This window comes from Mobula hypostoma, chromosome X1 (genome assembly GCF_963921235.1).
Source record: "Mobula hypostoma chromosome X1, sMobHyp1.1, whole genome shotgun sequence".
Classification (NCBI taxonomy): Eukaryota; Metazoa; Chordata; class Chondrichthyes; order Myliobatiformes; family Myliobatidae; genus Mobula; species Mobula hypostoma.
The window spans coordinates 26654971-26674366 of record NC_086128.1 but is presented as its reverse complement, the minus strand read 5'-3'; the positions used below and the strand labels follow the sequence as shown (position 1 = coordinate 26674366).

The 19396-nt window shown below is 45.6% G+C and overlaps 1 protein-coding gene across 1 annotated transcript in view; it reads left to right on the top strand.

Moving 5' to 3' along the window:
• Positions 1-796: 796 nt before the first annotated feature.
• Positions 797-19396, top strand: part of LOC134340163 (cyclin-T1-like) — a 30368-nt gene continuing 11768 nt past the window's right edge. The window contains exons 1-5 of the mRNA XM_063037084.1: positions 797-1246; positions 14842-14923; positions 15855-15983; positions 17706-17766; positions 18179-18241. Of these exons, the coding sequence (XP_062893154.1) occupies positions 999-1246; positions 14842-14923; positions 15855-15983; positions 17706-17766; positions 18179-18241 (583 nt within the window). The 5' untranslated portion in view covers positions 797-998. The remainder of the gene's footprint in view (positions 1247-14841; positions 14924-15854; positions 15984-17705; positions 17767-18178; positions 18242-19396) is intronic.

Genomic DNA, 19396 nt, shown 5'->3' with positions numbered 1-19396 from the left:
GTTAAAAACAGCCGCACAGCGCCGCTTGTTCTTATTGACTATCATCTACGTCAATCAGTAAAAGCTGGCGCGGTTCGAAAATACATACCCGAAAATCTGAGATCAAAATAGAATGTGATTAATATACTAAAAGCTGCATAGGCAGCGCCACTGAAAAATTAACCTTTTCAGGTCGATAAGGTTTCCTCAGGAATTAATTTTGGAATAAATGGAATCCGCCCTTAACAGCGACCTTTTACGCTCCGCACTACCCATTGGTTGTTTGTCAAGTCTATCGAGCAGCTAGGCACCAGTCCCGTTCCCTCAAATACTAAAGAACGTTAAGACTATATCCCACCTACTCCCGTTGTGGATTGGCTAGCATATCGATTTGATCAGGCGGGATTGGATGACCTTTCCGTCTTTTAAGACGGTGTATACGTAATCCTCTGGTTTTTATCATGAAGAAATTGTGTTGAGTTTTTACAGTAGGTGTGGCTTCAGTAATAAAGAATACCAAAGAAAGAAACTCTTGACGCATTGCGGCCGGGTAGGGAGCAGATGTCTCAATGGCATCCCCCCCCACCCTGTCACGAGTGTTCCTGTCGTGACTGCGCAGGAGCAGAGGTGGAACCCAATGTCTATATATAGGGGTGCCTCGGCGTTCTTCCCCCATTCCCCGCAGAGGCTGCAGCCATGGAGGATGCGATTATTCGATTAGCTCTCCAACTTCACATCGTTGTTTTTATTTTTTTCTCGAGTGTTTGTAGTTAGCGACCACAATAAAACGGGCTGCAAAGTTGGTCTTGCGAGTGTGTTTTTAATCTGGCAAAAAGAGGGAGACTTATGTTTTGAATTTTAAAAAAAAAAGAAATAGGGCGAGCCCTCTGCTCGAATTGGAGTTCGGCGCAGGCGGGAGGAGCGCGTGTGTTGACGTAAGGGGCGCGCTTGCTCACCCGCGGCGGTTCTGTTGCCGTTGAGGAGGGAGAAGGCGGTGGCGGCGCGCGTACTCGCCCACAATGATTCCTGTGACGTATACACGTGGATGCGCGCGGCCGCTCCGCGCTCCTCCCCGCCGGCGCCGTGTGGGGGAAATGGCGGCAGCGGCTGCTTCGAGTTCCTTAGTGCCGGCCAGTCGCTGGTGCTTCAGCCGGCAGCAACTGCAGGACAGCCCGTCGCGACGGGGCGGCGTGGACTGGGACAAGGAGCTGTCGTACCGGCAGCAAACTGCCAATCTACTGCAGGATATGGGCCAGCGGCTCAGCGTGTATCCTCAGGCCTTGTGTGTGCGCGCTAGGCCGCGGCGAGGGACGGAATCTGGGGCTGGGCTGGGCGGGGGCAGTATTATCCCGGACAAGGATACGGGAAGGAGCAGCCCCCTCTCCCCTTAGTCTTTAGCCCCCCTTGGTGAGAGGGAAGCTAGGCATTATCCTGGCTGGGGGAATGACCCGGGACAGGGATATGGGAGGAAACAGCTCCCTCCCTTGTATCTGAGTGGGCTGTCGGGAAAGAGAAGAACTGGCTGGGGATCGGATTCGCGGTGAGAAGGAGTGGGGTCCCATCGGACTCTTGGGCGAGGGTGGGGGTGGTGGTCATTGAATAGTCAAGGAACAAGGTTGCCATCACCCGTTTGGAGTTCTTGAGGGTAGAGCAGCCTCAATGAAGTGTTGGGGGGAGAAAAGGGAGCCTGGGGTGAGGTGAATGATGGGGACTTGGATCTTGGATAGGGATAAGAGAGTAGCCCCTCTCCCTCTCCAAAAAAAAGTCAGATCCTCTGGGTGTGGAGTGCCTGGATATGAGGGTGGTGTTATAGAGGGAGGTTGGGGCCAGCATGAATAGATTTTGAGCTGTATTGTGGAGATTGAGCCCGGGGTGCCTAGTCTTGGGGGAATAGAGTGGGTAACATGAGCCCTAGAAGCTGGGATCAAGAATGGAGGCAGGAGACACTCAACTGGTCGGGTAGCACCTATGGGAGGGGAGGGAAGAATGGTTAATGTCAATGGAGTGGAGGGACTGAAGATTGTAGAGGGGAGGGGTTGAGTGGGCTGGAGCTTTGTTCATTAGCATGTAAGAGGCAAAGATATAAGGATGTGATTCCCTGAAAGAGGTGTCACAGACAAAATTGTGAAGAAAGTTTGGCTTTCAGTTTGGGCGTTGAATTTAGAAGTTGGGAGATTGTATTGCAGTTGTACGAGATGTTAGACCACATTTGGAGTATGAAGTTTTGGTCACCCTACTATAGGGAAATACCAATAAGCTGGAAAGACTGCAGAGGAGATTTACAAAGACATTGCCAGGAATTGAGTGATTAAGTTATTGGGAGAGATTGAGCAGATTGGACTTTTCTCACTGGAGTTTAGGAAACCAAGAGTGACCTTTTAGTGGTGTATATTATCATGGGGTGTGATTAAGGTGAATGCTCAGTTTTATTTTGGCAGTTGATGCTTTGGTGAAGACCTTTCATCTGGAGTCATGTTTAATAGCAGCCAGGGATGAGATTTTGTTTCACCCAGAAAATGAGCTGCCACAGAAGAAGTGGTTAAGGCAGGTGCATTGACAATATTTAAAAAGTTCTTGAATGGTACATGGGTAGCAAAGGTTCAGAGGGATGTAGGCCAAATTGAGATTGCGACCAATCTTAGACTGTTGGTCTAGACCAATTGCGATGAATGGCCTGTTTCTGTGCTTATATGGCCATTCATAACTTGGGAAGAGGCCAGGGATGCTTTGTGAAGGGAGGCCTGGGCACCAGTTTGAAGTAGTGCCCTGAATCCAGGCTCCCGTTCTTAGTCTCCTCCTTCCACATCAGTGTGCCCTTGACTCACAGAGCCAGGGCTTGCAATGTTAGTGGCATTGTTTATTCTTCCATGAGGGCAAAAGTCTGTGGGTGGGCTGTAGGTTATGATTATTGAGGACGAAGCAAGAACCCACTGAGTCAATTTCTGCTTTGTGGTTCTAGGATGTTCTGTATCTTGACTGCATCCCTTTTGTTCACCTGCTTAAGTGGTAAACATTTACATAGATTTGCTGCTTGTGCAGTGTATTTGGGCTTTGACCCTTGCTTTCCTGGGTAATAAACACACAATTCGTATTGCTCTGTACAGTAATCTGCATAATCAAGTTATCACAGAAACAGGCCCTTTGTCCCATCCATTCCATGCTGATTTGGCCTGTCTAGTCTACCTACATCCAGACCATATCCTTCCATTCCTCTTTAATGTACCTATCCAAACTTCTCTTAAATGTTGCAATTGAACCCATCTCTAATGCTTCTGACAGTTTTTTCCACTCAAGTGAAAAAGGTTCTTCCACAGCTTCCCCTTAGATATTTCACCTTCAACCTTAAGCCTATGATCTCTAGTTCTAATTTTACGCAACCTGACTGGCAAAAGCCTGCATGCATTCAACCTATCTTTTCCCCTCATCATTTTGCTTAACTATAAAATCTCTGCTCATTCTTCTAAAGGTAGCAAAGTTCCCTAGTTCTGAAGGAATCAATCCAAGGGCCCAGAAAGAAATGGAAGTTATAGTAGATGTATCTGATAAGTTTACCAAAATTTTTCTGGGCAGGTTCTGGCAAAATGGAAGACAGCAAATGTCATGGCTTAGTTTAAGCAGGCAAATGGCCGGTTAGTTTAAAATCTATTCAGGAAAATGCTAGGTTATCATTAAGGGAAAAATAATGAGACAAATGGATAGAAGTGGTTCCATCAGGCAGTTGCAGCATGGATTCAGCAAGGGCGGGTCCTGTTTGACAAATTTACCAAACGTTCCTTGAGAATATATTGAGTGCAGCGGATCGAGGGGTACAGATGGATATTGTATATTTGGATTTCCTGAGATCATTCGATAAGTTGCCACATAAGACTTAGCTATAAAGTAAGGATGCACGAAGTTGAGGGTAATGTATTAGCACGGGGAGAGGATTGGTTAACCACTAGAAGGCAGAGTTGGGACAAATGGTTGTTTCTCTGGTGAGCGGTGTGCTGCAGGAATCTATGCCAGGCCCGTAACTGTTCACAATATACATTATTGATCTGGAAGATGGGACTGAGTGTAGCGGGAAGAATTTAAAAAGAAGACAGCTTTTAGAGCGGGTGTTGGAATAGAGGTAGACAGAGTAGCTGGGTTTGGCTCAATGGGACTTCAGCGATAACCGGTCAAGGTGAGGTACGTTACTTGTGTAGAATAGAAACAGGAAGTATGTGTGTGAGGTTGGTGTTCTGTGCTCGGTGTCAGATGTGGGAAGTCTGGGAGACTCCCAGCATCCCGGACGGCCACATCTGCACCAGGTGCGTCGAGGCACAGCTCCTTAGGGACCGCATTAGGGAACTGGAGATGCAGCTCGATGACCCTCATCTGGTCAGGGAAAGTGAGGAGGTGATAGAGAGGAGCTATAGGCAAGTAGTCACACTGGGGCCTTAGGAGACAGATGAGTGGGTAACAGTCAGGAGAGGGAAGGGCAGGAGTCAGATACTAGAGAGTACCTCTGTGGCTGTCACCCTTAACAATAAGTACTCCTGTTTGAGTACTGTTGGGGGAGATGGCCTGCCTGGGGGAAGCAACAGTGGCCGTACCTCTGGCACAGAGTCTGGCCCTGTGGCTCAGAAAGGTAGGGAAAGGAAGAGGAAGGCAGTAATAGGAGACTGTATAGTTAGGGGGTCAGATTCTGTGGACGCAGGAAAGAAGCACAGATAGTAGCTTGCCTCCCAGGTGCCAGGGTCCGAGGTGTTTCTGATCGCGTACACGATATCCTGAAGTGGGAAGGTGAACAGCCAGAGGTCGTGGTACATAATTGGTACCAATGACATGGGTAAGAAAAAGGAGGAGGTCCCGAAAACAGACTACAGGGAATTAGGAAGGAAGTTGAGAAGCAGGACCTCAAAGGTAGTAATCTCGGGATTACTGCCTGTGCCACACGTCAGTGAGTATAGGAAGAGAATGAGGTGGAGGATAAATGTGTGGCTGAGGGATTGGAGCAGGGGGTAGGGATTCAGATTTTTGGATCATTGGGACCTTTTTTGGGGCAGGCGTGACTTGTACAAAAAGGATGGGTTGACTCTTGAAGCCGAGGGGGACCAATATTCTGCCAGAGAGGTTTGCTAAGGCTATCGGGGAGAGTTTAAACTAGAATTGCTGGGGGGTGGGAACTGAACTGAAGAGACAGAGGATGGGGTGGTTGGCTCACAAATAGAGAAAGCTTGGAGACAGTACAAGAGGGAGGATAGGTAGGTGATAGAGAAGGGATGCGCTCAGACTGATGGTTTGCGATGTGTGTCTATTGTAATGCAAGAAGCATCATGAACAAAGTTAATGAGCTTAGAGCGTGGATCAGTACTGGGAGCTATGATGTTGTAGCCATTACAGAGTTGGGTGGCTCTGGGGCAGGAATGGTTACTTCGAGTGCCAGGCTTTAGATGTTTCAGAAAGGACAGGGAGGGAGGTAAAAGAGGTGGGGGCGTAGCACTGCTGATTGGAGATAGTGTCACAGCTGCAGAAAAGGTGGACATCATGGAGGGATTGTCTACTGAGTCTCTGTGTGTGGAAGTTAGGAACAGGAAGGGGTCAATAACTCTACTGGGTGTTTTTTATAGACCACCCAATAGTAACAGGGACATCGAGGAGCAGATAGGGAGACAGATTCTGGAAAGGTGTAATAATGACAGGGTTGTCATGGTGAGAGATCTCCCTAGAGCAAGGGGCTTGGGTGGGGTGGAGTTTGTTAGGTGTGTTCAGGAAGGTTTCTTGACACAATATGTAGATAAAGCCCAAAAGGAGAGGCTGTACTTGAGCTGGTTTTCAGAAATGAACCTGGTCAGGTGTCAGATCTCTCAGTGGGAGAGCGTTTTGGAGATAGTGATCACAACTCTATCTCCTTTACCATAGCATTGGAGATGGATAGGAACAGACAAGTCAGGAAAGCGTTTAATTGGAGTAAAGGGAAATATGAGGCTATCAGGCAGGAACTTGGAAGCATAAATTAGGAACAGATGTTCTCAGAGAAATATGCAGCAGAAATGTGGCAAATGTTTAGGGGATATTTGCGTGGTGTTCTGCATAGGTACATTCCAATGAGACAGGGAAAAGATGGTAGGGTACAGGAACCATGGTGTACAAAGGCTGTTGTAAATCTAGTCAAGAAGAAAAGAAAAGTTTACGAAAGGTCAAAACACTAGGTAATGATAGAGATCTAGAGAATTATAAGGCTAGCAGGAAGGAGCTTAAGAATGAAATTAGGAGAGCCAGGAGGGGCCATGAGAAGGCCTTGGCAAACAGGATTAGTGAAAACCCCAAGGCATTCTACAAGCATGTGAAGAGCAAGAGGATAAGACGTGAGAGAATAGGACCTATCACGTGTGACAGTGGAAAAGTGTGTATGGAACTGGAGGATGTAGCAGAGATACTTAATGAATACTTTGCTTCAGTATTCACTATGGAAAAGGATCTTGGCAATTGTAGGGATGACTTGCAGCGGATTGAAAAGCTTGAGAAGATAGACATTAAGAAAGAGGATGTGCTGGAGCTTTTGGAAAGTATCAAGTTGGATAAGTCTCCCCGACCGGACAAGATATACCCTAGGCTACTGTGGGAGGCGAGGGAGGAAATTGCTGAGCCTCTGGCAATGATCTTTACATCATCAATGGGGACGGGAGAGGTTCTGGAGGATTGGAGGGTTGTGGATGTTGTTCCCTTATTCAAGAAAGGGAGTAGAGATAGCCCAGGAAATTATTGACCAGTGAGTCTTACTTCAGTGGTTGGTAAGTTGATGGAAAAGATCCTGAGAGGCAGGATTTATGAACATTTGGAGAGGCAGAATATGACTAGGAAGAGTCAGCATGGTTTTGTGAAAGGCAGGTCATGCCTTACGAGCCTGATTGAATTTTTTGAGGATATGACAAAACACATTGATAAAAGTAGAGCAGTAGATGTAGTGTATATGGATTTCAGCAAGGCATTTGATAAGGTACCCCATGCAAGGCTTATTGAGAAAGTAAGGAGGCATGGGATCCAAGGGGACATTGCTTTGTGGATCCAGAACTGGCTTGCCCACAGAAGGCAAAGAGTGGTTGTGGACAGGTCATATTCTGCATGGAGGTCGGCGACCAGTTGTGTGCCTCAGGGATCTGTTTTGGGACTCCTGTTCGTGATTTTTATAAATGACCTGGATAAGGAAGTGGAGGGATGGGTTAGTAAATTTGCTGATGACACAAAGGTTGGCGGTGTTGTGAATAGTGTGGAGGGCTATCAGAGGTTACCGTGGGACATCGATAGGATGCAAAACTGGACTGAGAAGTGGCAGATGGAATTCACCCAGATAAGTGTGAGGTGGTTTATTTCCGTAGGTCAAATATGATGGCAGAATATAGTATTACTGGTAAGACTCTTGGCAGTATGGAGAATCAGAGAGATCTTGGGGTCCGAGTTCATAGGACACTCAAAGCTGTTGTGCAGGTCGACTCTGTGGTTAAGAAGGCATACGGTGCATTGGCCTTCATCAGTCGGGGGATTGAGTTTAAAAGCTTTTTCCCAGGGCTGAAATGGCCAGCACGAGACGGCACAGTTTTAAGGTGCCTGGAAGTAGGTACAGAGGAGATGTCAGGAGTATGTTTTTTACGCAGAGAGCCGTGAGTACGTGGAATGGGCTGCCAGCGACGATGGTGGAGGCAGATACGATAGGGTATTTTAAGAGACTCTTGGAAAGCCACATGGAGCTTAGAAAAATAGAGGTCTATGGGTAACCCTAGGTAATTTCTAAAGTGGGCCGAAGGGCCTGTGTTGTGCTGTAGGGTTTCTGTGTTTCTCTATCTAAGTTTGCTGATGACACTAAACTGAGTGGAGAAGCAAATTGTGGAGAATGTGCAGAGTCTGCAGAGAGATATAGATAGGTTAAGTGATTGGCAAGGGTCTGGCAGGTGGAATAAAACATTGGTAAATGCAATGTCATCCACTTTGGAAGGGAAATAGAAGATCAGATTATTAAATGATTGCAGCATGCTATTGTGCAGAAGGATTCATGAACCACAGAAGGTTGGTCTACAGATCCAACAGGCTATCAATAAGGCTAATTCAATGTTGGCCTTTATTGCTAGAAGGATTGAATTTAAGGAGGGGTGGTTATGCTGCAACTGTACAGGATGCTGGTGAGGCCACACCTGGAATACTGCATGCAGTTCTGTAATATAGTGACCTTGGAGATGGTGCAGAGGAAATTCACCAAGTTGATTCTGGAGATGTGAAGAGATTGAGTCACCTGGGACTATACACACTGGAATGAGAAGGGATCTTATAGAAAGATATAAAATTATGAAAGAAAAGGATATATCAGATAGAGGCAGGAAAGTTGTTTCCACTGGTGAGTGAGACTAGAATAAGGGGACATGGTCTCAGGATTCAGGGAAATAGAATGGAGTTGAGGAGGAAGTGCTTTTTCTAGAGAGTAGTGAATCTGGAATTCTCTGCCCAGGGATGCTGTAGAGACTACATCATTAAATATATTTAAGACACAGTTCTTGAATAGCAAGATTAAGGGTTATTGGGGAAAAGGCAGGTAGGTGGAGCTGAGTCCACAGCCATGGTCTTATTGAATGGTGGAGCAGGCTTGTTAGCCTAGATGGCAGACTCCTGCTCCTGTGTCTTATGTTCCTGAGTTCCAGTTAATAAAATTGTAGCCTATTCAACCTTTCCCTATAACTCAGGTCAATTAAATCCTTGCAACATCCTTGTAAATTTTCTCCGCTTTCTTTCAAGCTTATCATATCTTTCCTGTAGGTAGTTGACCAGAACTATACATAATACTGTTCTCCAAATTTGGCCTCACCAACATCTTATACAACTTCAACATTGCAACTCCTGTACTCAGTGCCATGACTTATGAAGGCAAATGTGCCAGATGGTCTCTTTACCACCCCTGTCTACCTGTGACGGCACCTTCAAGGAATTATGGATCTGTATTCCCAGGTCTTTTGATTGCCTTCCTCACTGTCCAATATGACCCAGGTCTTGGTGTAGTCTGCAAATTTCTGACTGTATTTGATCCCCCAATAGCTTAATGTTTATTACATTGTTTCAGCAGAAGCTAGATAAGAGGTTTTCCACTATACCTGGTCCTGGATGGAGAGTGGGTAGAGAAGTAAGCCAAGGTATGAACCATCCAAGCTTTATGTTTGCCCACGAGCTATTAATTCTCATCCAGAAGCCAATGAATGTTTCCTGCTTGGACCTGATGCTTGTGGTCCCAAGTTTTACTGTCCTGAGCTGGTACACTGAAGATCCTTGGATGTATCCTTGTGGTGCTGTCCTCACAGAATAGAAAGGAATCAGAGTAGATATGAGATTGAAAGGTGCTAGTTTTCAGAGGGATGTGAATCCCTGCAAGTAAGTCCCCCTCTCTCCCTCTCCTTCTCCCTGGTAACACCACATGGTGTCATAGGAAGATACAGCACGGAAACAGGCTCTTCTTCAGCCCACAGTGTCTGACCAACAAACCACAAATTTTTACATTAATCGTAAAAATATTCTACCCTATCCTTCCATGCCCACATCAGCTCCAGCCAGATTTGATATTCACCTATACATTAAGCACAATTTACAGTAGCATAGTAACCTACCAGCTGCACATTTTTGGGTTGTTAGAGGAAACCCGCAGGGTCACAGACCATGACTGCTCCACACAGACAGCTCCGTGGTCTGGGATCAAAGCCAGCCTGCTTGGGCTAAGAGGCAGCAGCTTCTCTAGCTGTGCCACTATGGGTGTCTGTCTCAAATATTATGTACCAGTCTGTCCTCTGCACTTACCACAATATAGACATGCAAGGGAGGGAGTGCAATGAAGGTTCAGATTGGGATAGAGGTTTTCTCCTGTGAGCAGAGGTTAAGTAAACTGAAGCAACACACATCAAAGTTGCTGGTGAACGCAGCAGGCCAGGTAGCATCTCTAGGAAGAGGTACAGTCGACGTTTCAGGCCGAGACCCTTCGTCAGGACTCTTCCTAGAGATGCTGCCTGGCCTGCTGCGTTCACCAGCAACTTTGATGTGTGTTGCTTGAATTTCCAGCATCTGCAGAATTCCTGTTGTTTGTGTTTTTAAATTCACTGCTGCGAAGCCTCTTCCGGTGATGCCTACACCGAAGGAGTTTAGATCCTCTCTTCGACGGGAGATCAGTGAAACCATCTCTCACTGCTCCCCATCTGTCATTTCTTCGGCTCTTCAACTTTTCGACCACATTTTGACTCAGACTCGCTATCACAGCCATATATCCTTTCTTGGAACGTGCCTCCATCGCCAACTTACTCCAGTTGGCTTTAGGATTCGTTTCCGAGCCTCTCAATTTGGACCTCTTCCTAGAGATGCTACCTGGCCTGCTGCGTTCACCAGCAACTTTGATGTGTGTTGCTTGAATTTCCAGCATCTGCAGAATTCCTGATGTTTAAGTAAACTGAGCCTGTTCTCTGCTGAGCTGAAAAAGGGAGGTGATCTTCCTTAAAGATAACACATTGATTTTAAATCAAACTGCTGGAGGAACTCATTGGTTCAGGCAGCATTTGTGGAGGGAAAGGAATAGTTGATGTTTTGGAATGAGATCCTGCATTAGGACTGAGAGAGTGAGCATAGGAATAAAGAACATTACAGCACAGTACAGGCTCTTTAGCCTACGATGTTGTGCCGACCTTTTAACCTACTCTCTTCCCTTCTACATAGCCCTCCATTTATCTTTCATCCATGTGCCTATCTAAGAGTCTCTTAAATGTCCCTAATGTATCTGCTTCTACCACTGCCCCTGACAGGGTGTTCCATGCATTCACCACACTCTGTAAAACAACTTACCTTTGACATCCCCCTATGCTTTCCTACAATCACCTTAAAATTATGCCCTCGTGTTAGCCTTTTGGGTAAAAGGCTCTGGCTGTCTGCTCAATCTATGTCTCTTATTATCTTGTACACCTCTATCAAGTCACTTCTCAGCTTCTGTTGCTCTCAAGAGAAAATCCTTAGCCCACTCAACCTATCCTCATAGAAACAGAAAATAGGTGCAGGAGTAGGCCATTCGGCCCTTCGAGCCTGCACCGCCATTTATTATGATCATGGCTGATCATCCAACTCAGAACCCTGCCCCAGCCTTCCCTCCATACCCCCTGATCCCCGTAGCCACAAGGGCCATATCTAACTCCCTCTTAAATATAGCCAATGAACTGGCCTCAACTGTTTCCTGTGGCAGAGAATTCCACAGATTCACCACTCTCTGTGTGAAGAAGTTTTTCCTAATCTCGGTCCTAAAAGGCTTCCCCTCTATCCTCAAACTGTGACCCCTCGTTCTGGACTTCCCCAACATCGGGAACAATCTTCCTGCATCTAGCCTGTCCAATCCCTTTAGGATCTTATACGTTTCAATCAGATCCCCCCTCAATCTTCTAAATTCCAACGAGTACAAGCCCAGTTCATCCAGTCTTTCTTCATATGAAAGTCTTGCCATCCCAGGAATCAATCTGGTGAACCTTCTTTGTACTCCCTCTATGGCAAAGATGTCTTTCCTCAGATTAGGGGACCAAAACTGCACACAATACTCCAGGTGTGGTCTCACCAAGGCCTTGTACAACTGCAGTAGTACCTCCCTGCTCCTGTACTCGAATCCTCTCGCTATAAATGCCAGCATACCATTCGCCTTTTTCACCGCCTGCTGTACCTGCATGCCCACTTTCAATGACTGGTGTATAATGACACCCAGGTCTCGTTGCACCTCCCCTTTTCCTAATCGGCCACCATTCAGATAATAATCTGTTTTCCTTATTTTTGCCACCAAAGTGGATAACTTCACATTTATCCACATTAAATTGCATCTGCCATGAATTTGCCCACTCACCCAACCTATCCAAGTCACCCTGCATCCTCTTAGCATCCTCCTCACTGCTAACACTGCCACCCAGCTTCGTGTCATCCGCAAACTTGGAGATGCTGCATTTAATTCCCTCATCCAAGTCATTAATATATATTGTAAACAACTGGGGTCCCAGCACTGAGCCTTGTGGTACCCCACTAGTCACCACCTGCCATTCTGAAAAGGTCCCGTTTATTCCCACTCTTTGCTTCCTGTCTGCTAACCAATTCTCCACCCACACCAATACCTTACCCCCAATACCGTGTGCTTTAAGTTTGCACACTAATCTCCTGTGTGGGACCTTGTCAAAAGCCTTTTGAAAATCCAAATATACCACATCCACTGGTTTTCCCCTATCCACTCTACTAGTTACATCCTCAAAAAATTCTATGAGATTCGTCAGACATGATTTTCCTTTCACAAATCCACGCTGACTTTGTCCGATGATTTCACCGCTTTCCAAATGTGCTGTTATCACATCTTTGATAACTGACTCCAGCAGTTTCCCCACTACCGACGTTAGGCTAACCAGTCTATAATTCCCCGGTTTCTCTCTCCCTCCTTTTTTAAAATGTGGGGTTGCATTAGCCACCCTCCAATCCTCAGGAACTAGTCCAGAATCTAACGAGTTTTGAAAAATTGTCACTAATGCATCCACTATTTCTTGGGCTACTTCCTTAAGCACTCTGGGATGCAGACCATCTGGCCCTGGGGATTTATCTGCCTTTAATCCCTTCAATTTACCTAACACCACTTCCCTACTAACATGTATTTCGCTCAGTTCCTCCATCTCACTGGACCCACTGTCCCCTACTATTTCATAAGACATGGTCTCTAATCCAACCAGCATCCTGGTAAATCTGTGCGCCCTCTCTAAAGCTTCCACATCCTTATAATGAGTCGACAACTACCGAACACAATACCCTGAGAGTGGTCTAACCAGAGTTTACATCATATCTCTTGAACTCAGTCTTCCGACTAATAAAGGCCAACACACCATTAACCTTCTTAACAGCCCTGCTGGTATGTGATCGGTGGATGAGGGATGATGGATAGATGGGGTGTGGATATGGGTTTGATGTTCCCCCTGGCTGCGATGTCTAGTACTTGAGATCACAGTCTCAGTATCAATGATGAACTACAGATTAGGATCAGGTTTATTAACACTGACATATGTCAGGAACTTTTTTGGTTTGTGGCAACAGTACAGTGCAAGACATAAAAAAATTACTGTAAGTTACAGTAAAAACAAATAAATAGTGTAAAAGAGGAATAGCAAGGTAGTGTTCATGGTTTCACGGACTGTTTAGAAATCTGATGGCAGAGGAGAAGAAGCTGTTTCCTAAACTGTTGAGTGTGTGTCTTCAGGCTCCTACTCCTCCTCCTTGAAGGTAATAATGAGAAGAGGGTATGTTTCAGATGGTGAGGGCCGGAAATGTGAAACTAACAGAAAATCCTGGAAAAACACAACAGATCAGGCAGCACCTATGGAAAGAAGCAGTTGTTTGGGTCTGCAAGCCTTTGTCGGAAAGAGAAAAATGCAGGCAGAGACCGCAGCTGCTGGAATCTGCCCCCAAAAAACAACTAATTGCTGGAGGAAATCAGCAGGTTGATGTTCCTGCATTAAGAGAAAGGTGCAAGTCAGTCTTCAGTTGCAGAAGGAGGGATGTGTGAAACAAATTCAGCAGGAAGTAGCACACAATATGCTCCATGCAATGGCTGTAGGAAGGATGACATTAAGGTGTATGATGTACAGAAATGATTTACAAGGATGTTACCAGGATTAAAGAGTTTGAGTTATAAGAGGAGACTGAATAGGCTGGGACTGTTTTCCCTGGAGTGAGAGGCTGAGGGGATGACCTGATAGATATAAAACCATGAGTGGCATGCATAAGATCTCCAGGATAAGGGAATCTAAAACTGGAGGATATGGGATTAAGGTGAGAGGAGAAAGATTTAAAGGGGACCTGAGAGGTAACTTTTACATCGAGAGGGTGGCAGGTGTGTGGAACAAGCTGTCAAGGAAGTGGTTGAGGCAGGTACAATTGCAATATTTAAAAGACATTTAGACAGGTACATAGATTCAAAAGGATATGGGCCAAATGTTGGCAAATGAGACTGACTTAGATGGGATTCTTGGTTGGCATGGACCAGTTAGGCCAAAGGGCTTGATTTCCACGCTGTTTGACTATGGAGGAACTGGGTGGGGGGGGGGTGAGGTAAAATGTTTCCTCCAGAACACTCAGTAGTGGAGGCAGCAGAGACTCCCTCCCCATATTTAAACAGGACAATGGAATCAGTGGGAAAAGTAGGGGCTGGGCTAGGAATCTCTTTACCCAGTGGATCAAATGGTCTCCTGTCTTGGTGGTTTCAATAAATTGTGAGTTCCAGTTCTGGTACACCTCTCTTGCATGCTTTCCAAAGCCCTTGTATTTTTCCAAAAGACTAGTACCCATAAATGAACCAGCACTAGGCAGACAGACGTCTCTGAGGCATCCGGGGCAAATTGCTGCCATTTTTCCTCCCCTCACAGAGTGAAAACATGGCCATAAATGAAGTCTGTCAGCAAGGAGAACTTTGGGTTAGAGGTTAAGAAATACAAGGGTCATGGTGGGAAATGATATGCAAGGGATTGTAAACAACTGTGATCCTTCTGAAGTTAAGTATTTAGATGAAATTGGAGATGAAGGATGATAAAATCAAGGAGAGAACGTTGCACGAGTAAATGCAGAATGGCTTTGATTTTGCTTTTGGAAGTACCATGACTGTTTCATGCTGGTAAATGAGATGAGTGATGATGCATCAATGTTAGTCTGTTAATTTAAAAAAAACAGTATTGTAATTCTATAGATATGTAGTTTCTTGAGCAATTACAACGACTAGAAATTTATTAATGTGAGTCTATGAGCCGTGTGCTTGCTGCTGTGTATAACTGTACTCGGCTTAAAGTCGGGATGGTGTGTTCTTCCTCCTTAACATGGTAACCGCAGTTCCCAGCTGACCATTAACACGGCAATCGTTTACATGCACCGATTTTATATGCAGCAGTGTTTCACCAAGTTTCATCGCAACGTAAGTGTTCTGTCACCAGCTTAGACCGGATTTATGTCAGCACGCGAGTGATGTAACTATCAGCTGTGAACCCCGCCATCCATATCTATGTCACATGTCCTGTTCCCCGGTGAATGTGTGACACTGCCTCGGTGTTACTACATGACGGTATCACACACATATAAATCTTTAACTTTGTATAACATACAAACTTTTTGTGAATTTTAGTACTATATATTGCACACAAATCCTATAAGCTATAAATGGATAGCCACAGGCTGCGTAGTTATTATTCAGTAACATATCATTGAAGGTCCCTGTACTGTTAATGTATGGCACTACATAATATACAGTGCCTGCATACTTTATGTTCAACACCATAACACATACATTCTCCTGTAGATCCACTTCAGCACTGTATCACTGACTGTACAGTTGATATATGCCACTATATATTGTTCCCAATATAGTTATCGTACAGCACTACGTCATACACAGGTCAGATAAACCATGTAGCATTATCGCATACAGGTAGTGTATAGTTCTGTATCTATCACACACAATCCTATATAGTTACTGTGCAATGCTGTATCACATACAATTCCCAAAGAGTTAATGTATTTATCCTTTCTAGGATCAATGTACAGTACGATAACATATACAGACCTGTGTTCAGATAATGAACAACACTGTCACACTTAATCCTTTGCATAACTACTGGCCAATGATGTTGCATGCATGGTATCTATACAGTTGGTATACAACACATTAATATACACTGTCCCTTACATACTATGAATTCAGTTTATGACACATAATCTTTTGTACAGTAGTTAAAAGGATTGTGTATTACACATAATAGCTGTACAGTTAACAAACAGCATTGTATCACACAGTCCCTATACCGTCCACTGTGCTGTCACACTCTGACCCTCCCTTGTACTTTGCGTAGATCATCGCCCCTGCCACTCTCTTCTTAGCTGCCAAGGTGGAGGAGCAACCTCGCAAGCTGGAGCATGTAATTAAAGTGGCGCACGCCTGCCTGAACCCACAGGAACCCCCACCTGATGTCAAGAGTGAGGTAGGTCCCAGCTGAGTCTCATTTGGTGGGCACCCTTGGCTCGACACCCACATGCTCCTGGATTTTGGCATCCCTTCTGCTCCAAGAAGTGTCACTATTGAATGGGAGCAAGCAAGCATCATAGGAAAGGTTGAGTGAGTTAGGGCCTTTTTTTGGAGCAAAGGAGGATGACAGGCAACTTGACAGAGGTATATTAGATCTTGAGGGGCATAGACAGAGTGGGCATACTGTGCCTTTTATCCAGGGCAGGAATGGCCAATACTAAAGAATATTCATTTAAGATGATTGGAAGAATGTAGAGGGGGGATGTCAGAGGCAGTCTTTTTTTATAGAGTGGTCAATGTGAGGCTGATACATTAAGGACATTTAAGGGACTCGTAGATAGCCACATGGATGATAGAAATAATGGAGAACTATGTGGAAGGAAACAGTTAGATCTTGGAGTAGGTTAAAGTTTGGCACAACATTGTGGGCCTGTACTGTTCAGTGTTCTATAATGTTCAGAGTGTGCATTCACACAGCTGCAAGAATAGTTCTACACTTGTAAGTCTCTTTTTTTTGCAACTTCTATAAACATGTTATTTTCTCTGGAGTGGCAGAGGCTGAGGGGACATCTGGTAGAAGTTTAAAAGATTATTAGACCCATAGATAAACAGTCATGATCTTTTTCCAAGGGTGTAAATGTCTAATAATAGAGGGTATAGTTTTAAGGTGAGAGGAGCAAGTTCAAAAGTTCAAAGACATCCCATTAGAACAGAGATGAGGAGGAATTTCTTTAGTCAGAGGGTGGTGAATCTGTGGAATTCATTTAAAATGGAGGTTGATAGGTACTTTGTAAAGACATCAAAAATTATGGGGAAGAGGCAAGAGAAGGAAATAAATCATCCAAGATCAAATGGTGGAGCAAACTGGATGGGCTGAATGGCCTAATCCTGCTCCTTTGTCTTATGGTCTTAAGGGGGTGTGCAGGGGACATTTTCTTACATAGGGAGTTGGTGCCTGGAACGTGCTGCCAGGGATAGTTGTGGAGGCAGATATGATGGAGGCATGAGATTCCCAGACACGTGAATGTACATGGATATGGATCATTTGTTAACATAATTTGTTAATTTGGTACAGAGGGTGGGCTGAAGGACCTGTTCCTATGCTGTACCATTCTGTGTTCCACCTTAGAAAAGTGAGCTGTACAAGTGCGCGGCACCGGTGAATCGAATCAACTGGAGAATGCAACAATACTCTGGAGTGGGGCAGGTTCATGAAGAGTGCACTTTTCAGCATCACACCGTTAGAATGGGACCTTCGGTGTTTTGTACATTTGGAAAGAACCCATTTGGGTGCCGTACTTCTTGACTGAGATGTCCACTCAGAGCTTCGTGCCTTTGAGCAGTGTCAAGCTGAGCACAGCACCTTTAGAATGCGCGAGCTGGAGTGTGCAAATTGGCACAAAGTGATTCCCTCACTGCATCATTGGCTTTGTGCACTGGAGGGCCGTTCTTCTGGCATTTGTCCATCAGGATCATGTCACTGCTGGGGGTGTGAGTGGCTGGGTGAGCATCAGCACAGACTGTTTTCTCTCTCTCTCCTTCTGAGAGGATGGGAGTGAAGCCAGCAGCACAGATCAGTGGGTGAGAGTAAAGCTGGTGCTCCCAGATTGCAGTGGAAAGGTGTGGCTGTGAGATCTTGATGCTGCTCCCCGTAACCCTGCTGCCCTCTCTGTCACAGGCCTACCTGCAGGAAGCACAGGACCTGGTCATCCTAGAAAGCATCATACTGCAGACCCTGGGTGAGTCTGGAGATGGGGAGGCTGGGTCGGAGCATGGGGAGGGTGGAGAAGTGGGAGGGGAACTAAGCTGTAGCTCACAATCTCCCTGGGGCTCCAGGGGTGAGAGACCTTTATTCTAGGCCTATTTTATTGGGCCTCCCCATCCTTCAGTGAGCAACTCCCGATTCTATGCCATAGGCTGAAGGAGCCTGTTCCCAGTACAACAGGTTCCTGATGGATTGTGACCTCTGCTTCCTACCCACAGTGTGTCCTGGATGGGCTGCTGTCTGCACGGGAGGATCTGGAGGGGTGCAGGGAGCTCAATCTGTAACGTCAGGTTCTGGCAGTGATGGAAGTGAGCATCCCCTCCCCAGATATTCCCCAGTGACATCGCCTGTACCTGCTGTGACCTCTCCTCTCCTCTCCCTTTCAGGGTTCGAGATCACCATAGATCACCCGCACACCCATGTGGTGAAGTGTACGCAGCTAGTCAGAGGTAAGGTATTGGTATTGATATATTATTGTCACGTGTACTGAGATACATTGAAAAGCTTGTCTTCCATACTGTTCATTCAGATCAGATCATTACACAGTGCATTGAGGTAGAACAAGGCAAAGCTATATCAGAATGTAGAATAAAGTGTAACAGTTACAGAGAAAGTGCAGTGCAGGTCAACAATAAAGTGCAAGATCATAACGAGATATATTGTGAGGTCAAGGGACTATCTTATTGTGCAAGATGCAAACACGAGGAATTCTGCAGATGCTGGAAATTCAAGCAATACACACAAAATGCTGGTGAACGCAGCAGGCCAGGCAGCATCTATTGGAAGAGGTACAGTCGACGTTTCAAGCCGAGACCCTTCGTCAGGACTGAAACATCGACTGTACCTCTTCCAATAGATGCTGCCTGGCCTGCTGCGTCCACCAGCATTTTGTGTGTGCTTATTGTACAAGAGGTCTGTTTGAACGTCTGATAAAAGTGTGATAGAGGCTGTCCTTGAGCCTGGTGGTATACGTTTTCAGGCTTTAATATCTTCTACCCAGTGGGAGGGGGGAGAATGTCTGGTGTGGGTGGGGTCTTTGATGATGTTGGATGCTTCACTGAGGCAGTGAGAAGTGTAGACAGAGTTCATGAAGGCGAGGCTGGTTTCTGTGATGTGCTGAGCCGTGTCCACCTTGCGGTCACGTGCAGAGCAGTTGCCGTGCATCTGGATAGAATGCTTTCTGTGGTGCATTGATAAAAATTGGTAGGAATCAAAGGGGACGTGCAGAATCGCTTTGTCTCCTGAGGAAATAGAGGCAGTGATGATCTCACTAGGAACTTGAAACTCTCAATCTCAACACTGTTGATGTAGACAAGTGTTTTGCACTGTTCCCTTTTGACCAGTTCTTTTGTTAACATTGAGGGAAAAGTTGTTGTCATGATATGTCACAAAGCCCTCTGTCTCCTTCTTGCACCCTGACTCATTGTTATTTTGAGATAAGGCCCAATTCAGCAATGTCATTTGCTAACTAGGGGAACGAGATGTTAGGGGGACAAGAAGGTAAGTGAACTAGGTGTGCTGTAGTGTTGTACAGCACAGAGACAGGCCTTTTGGTTCATTGTGTCCATACTAACCCCCATTTCACAAGCACTTGCTCCATAAAT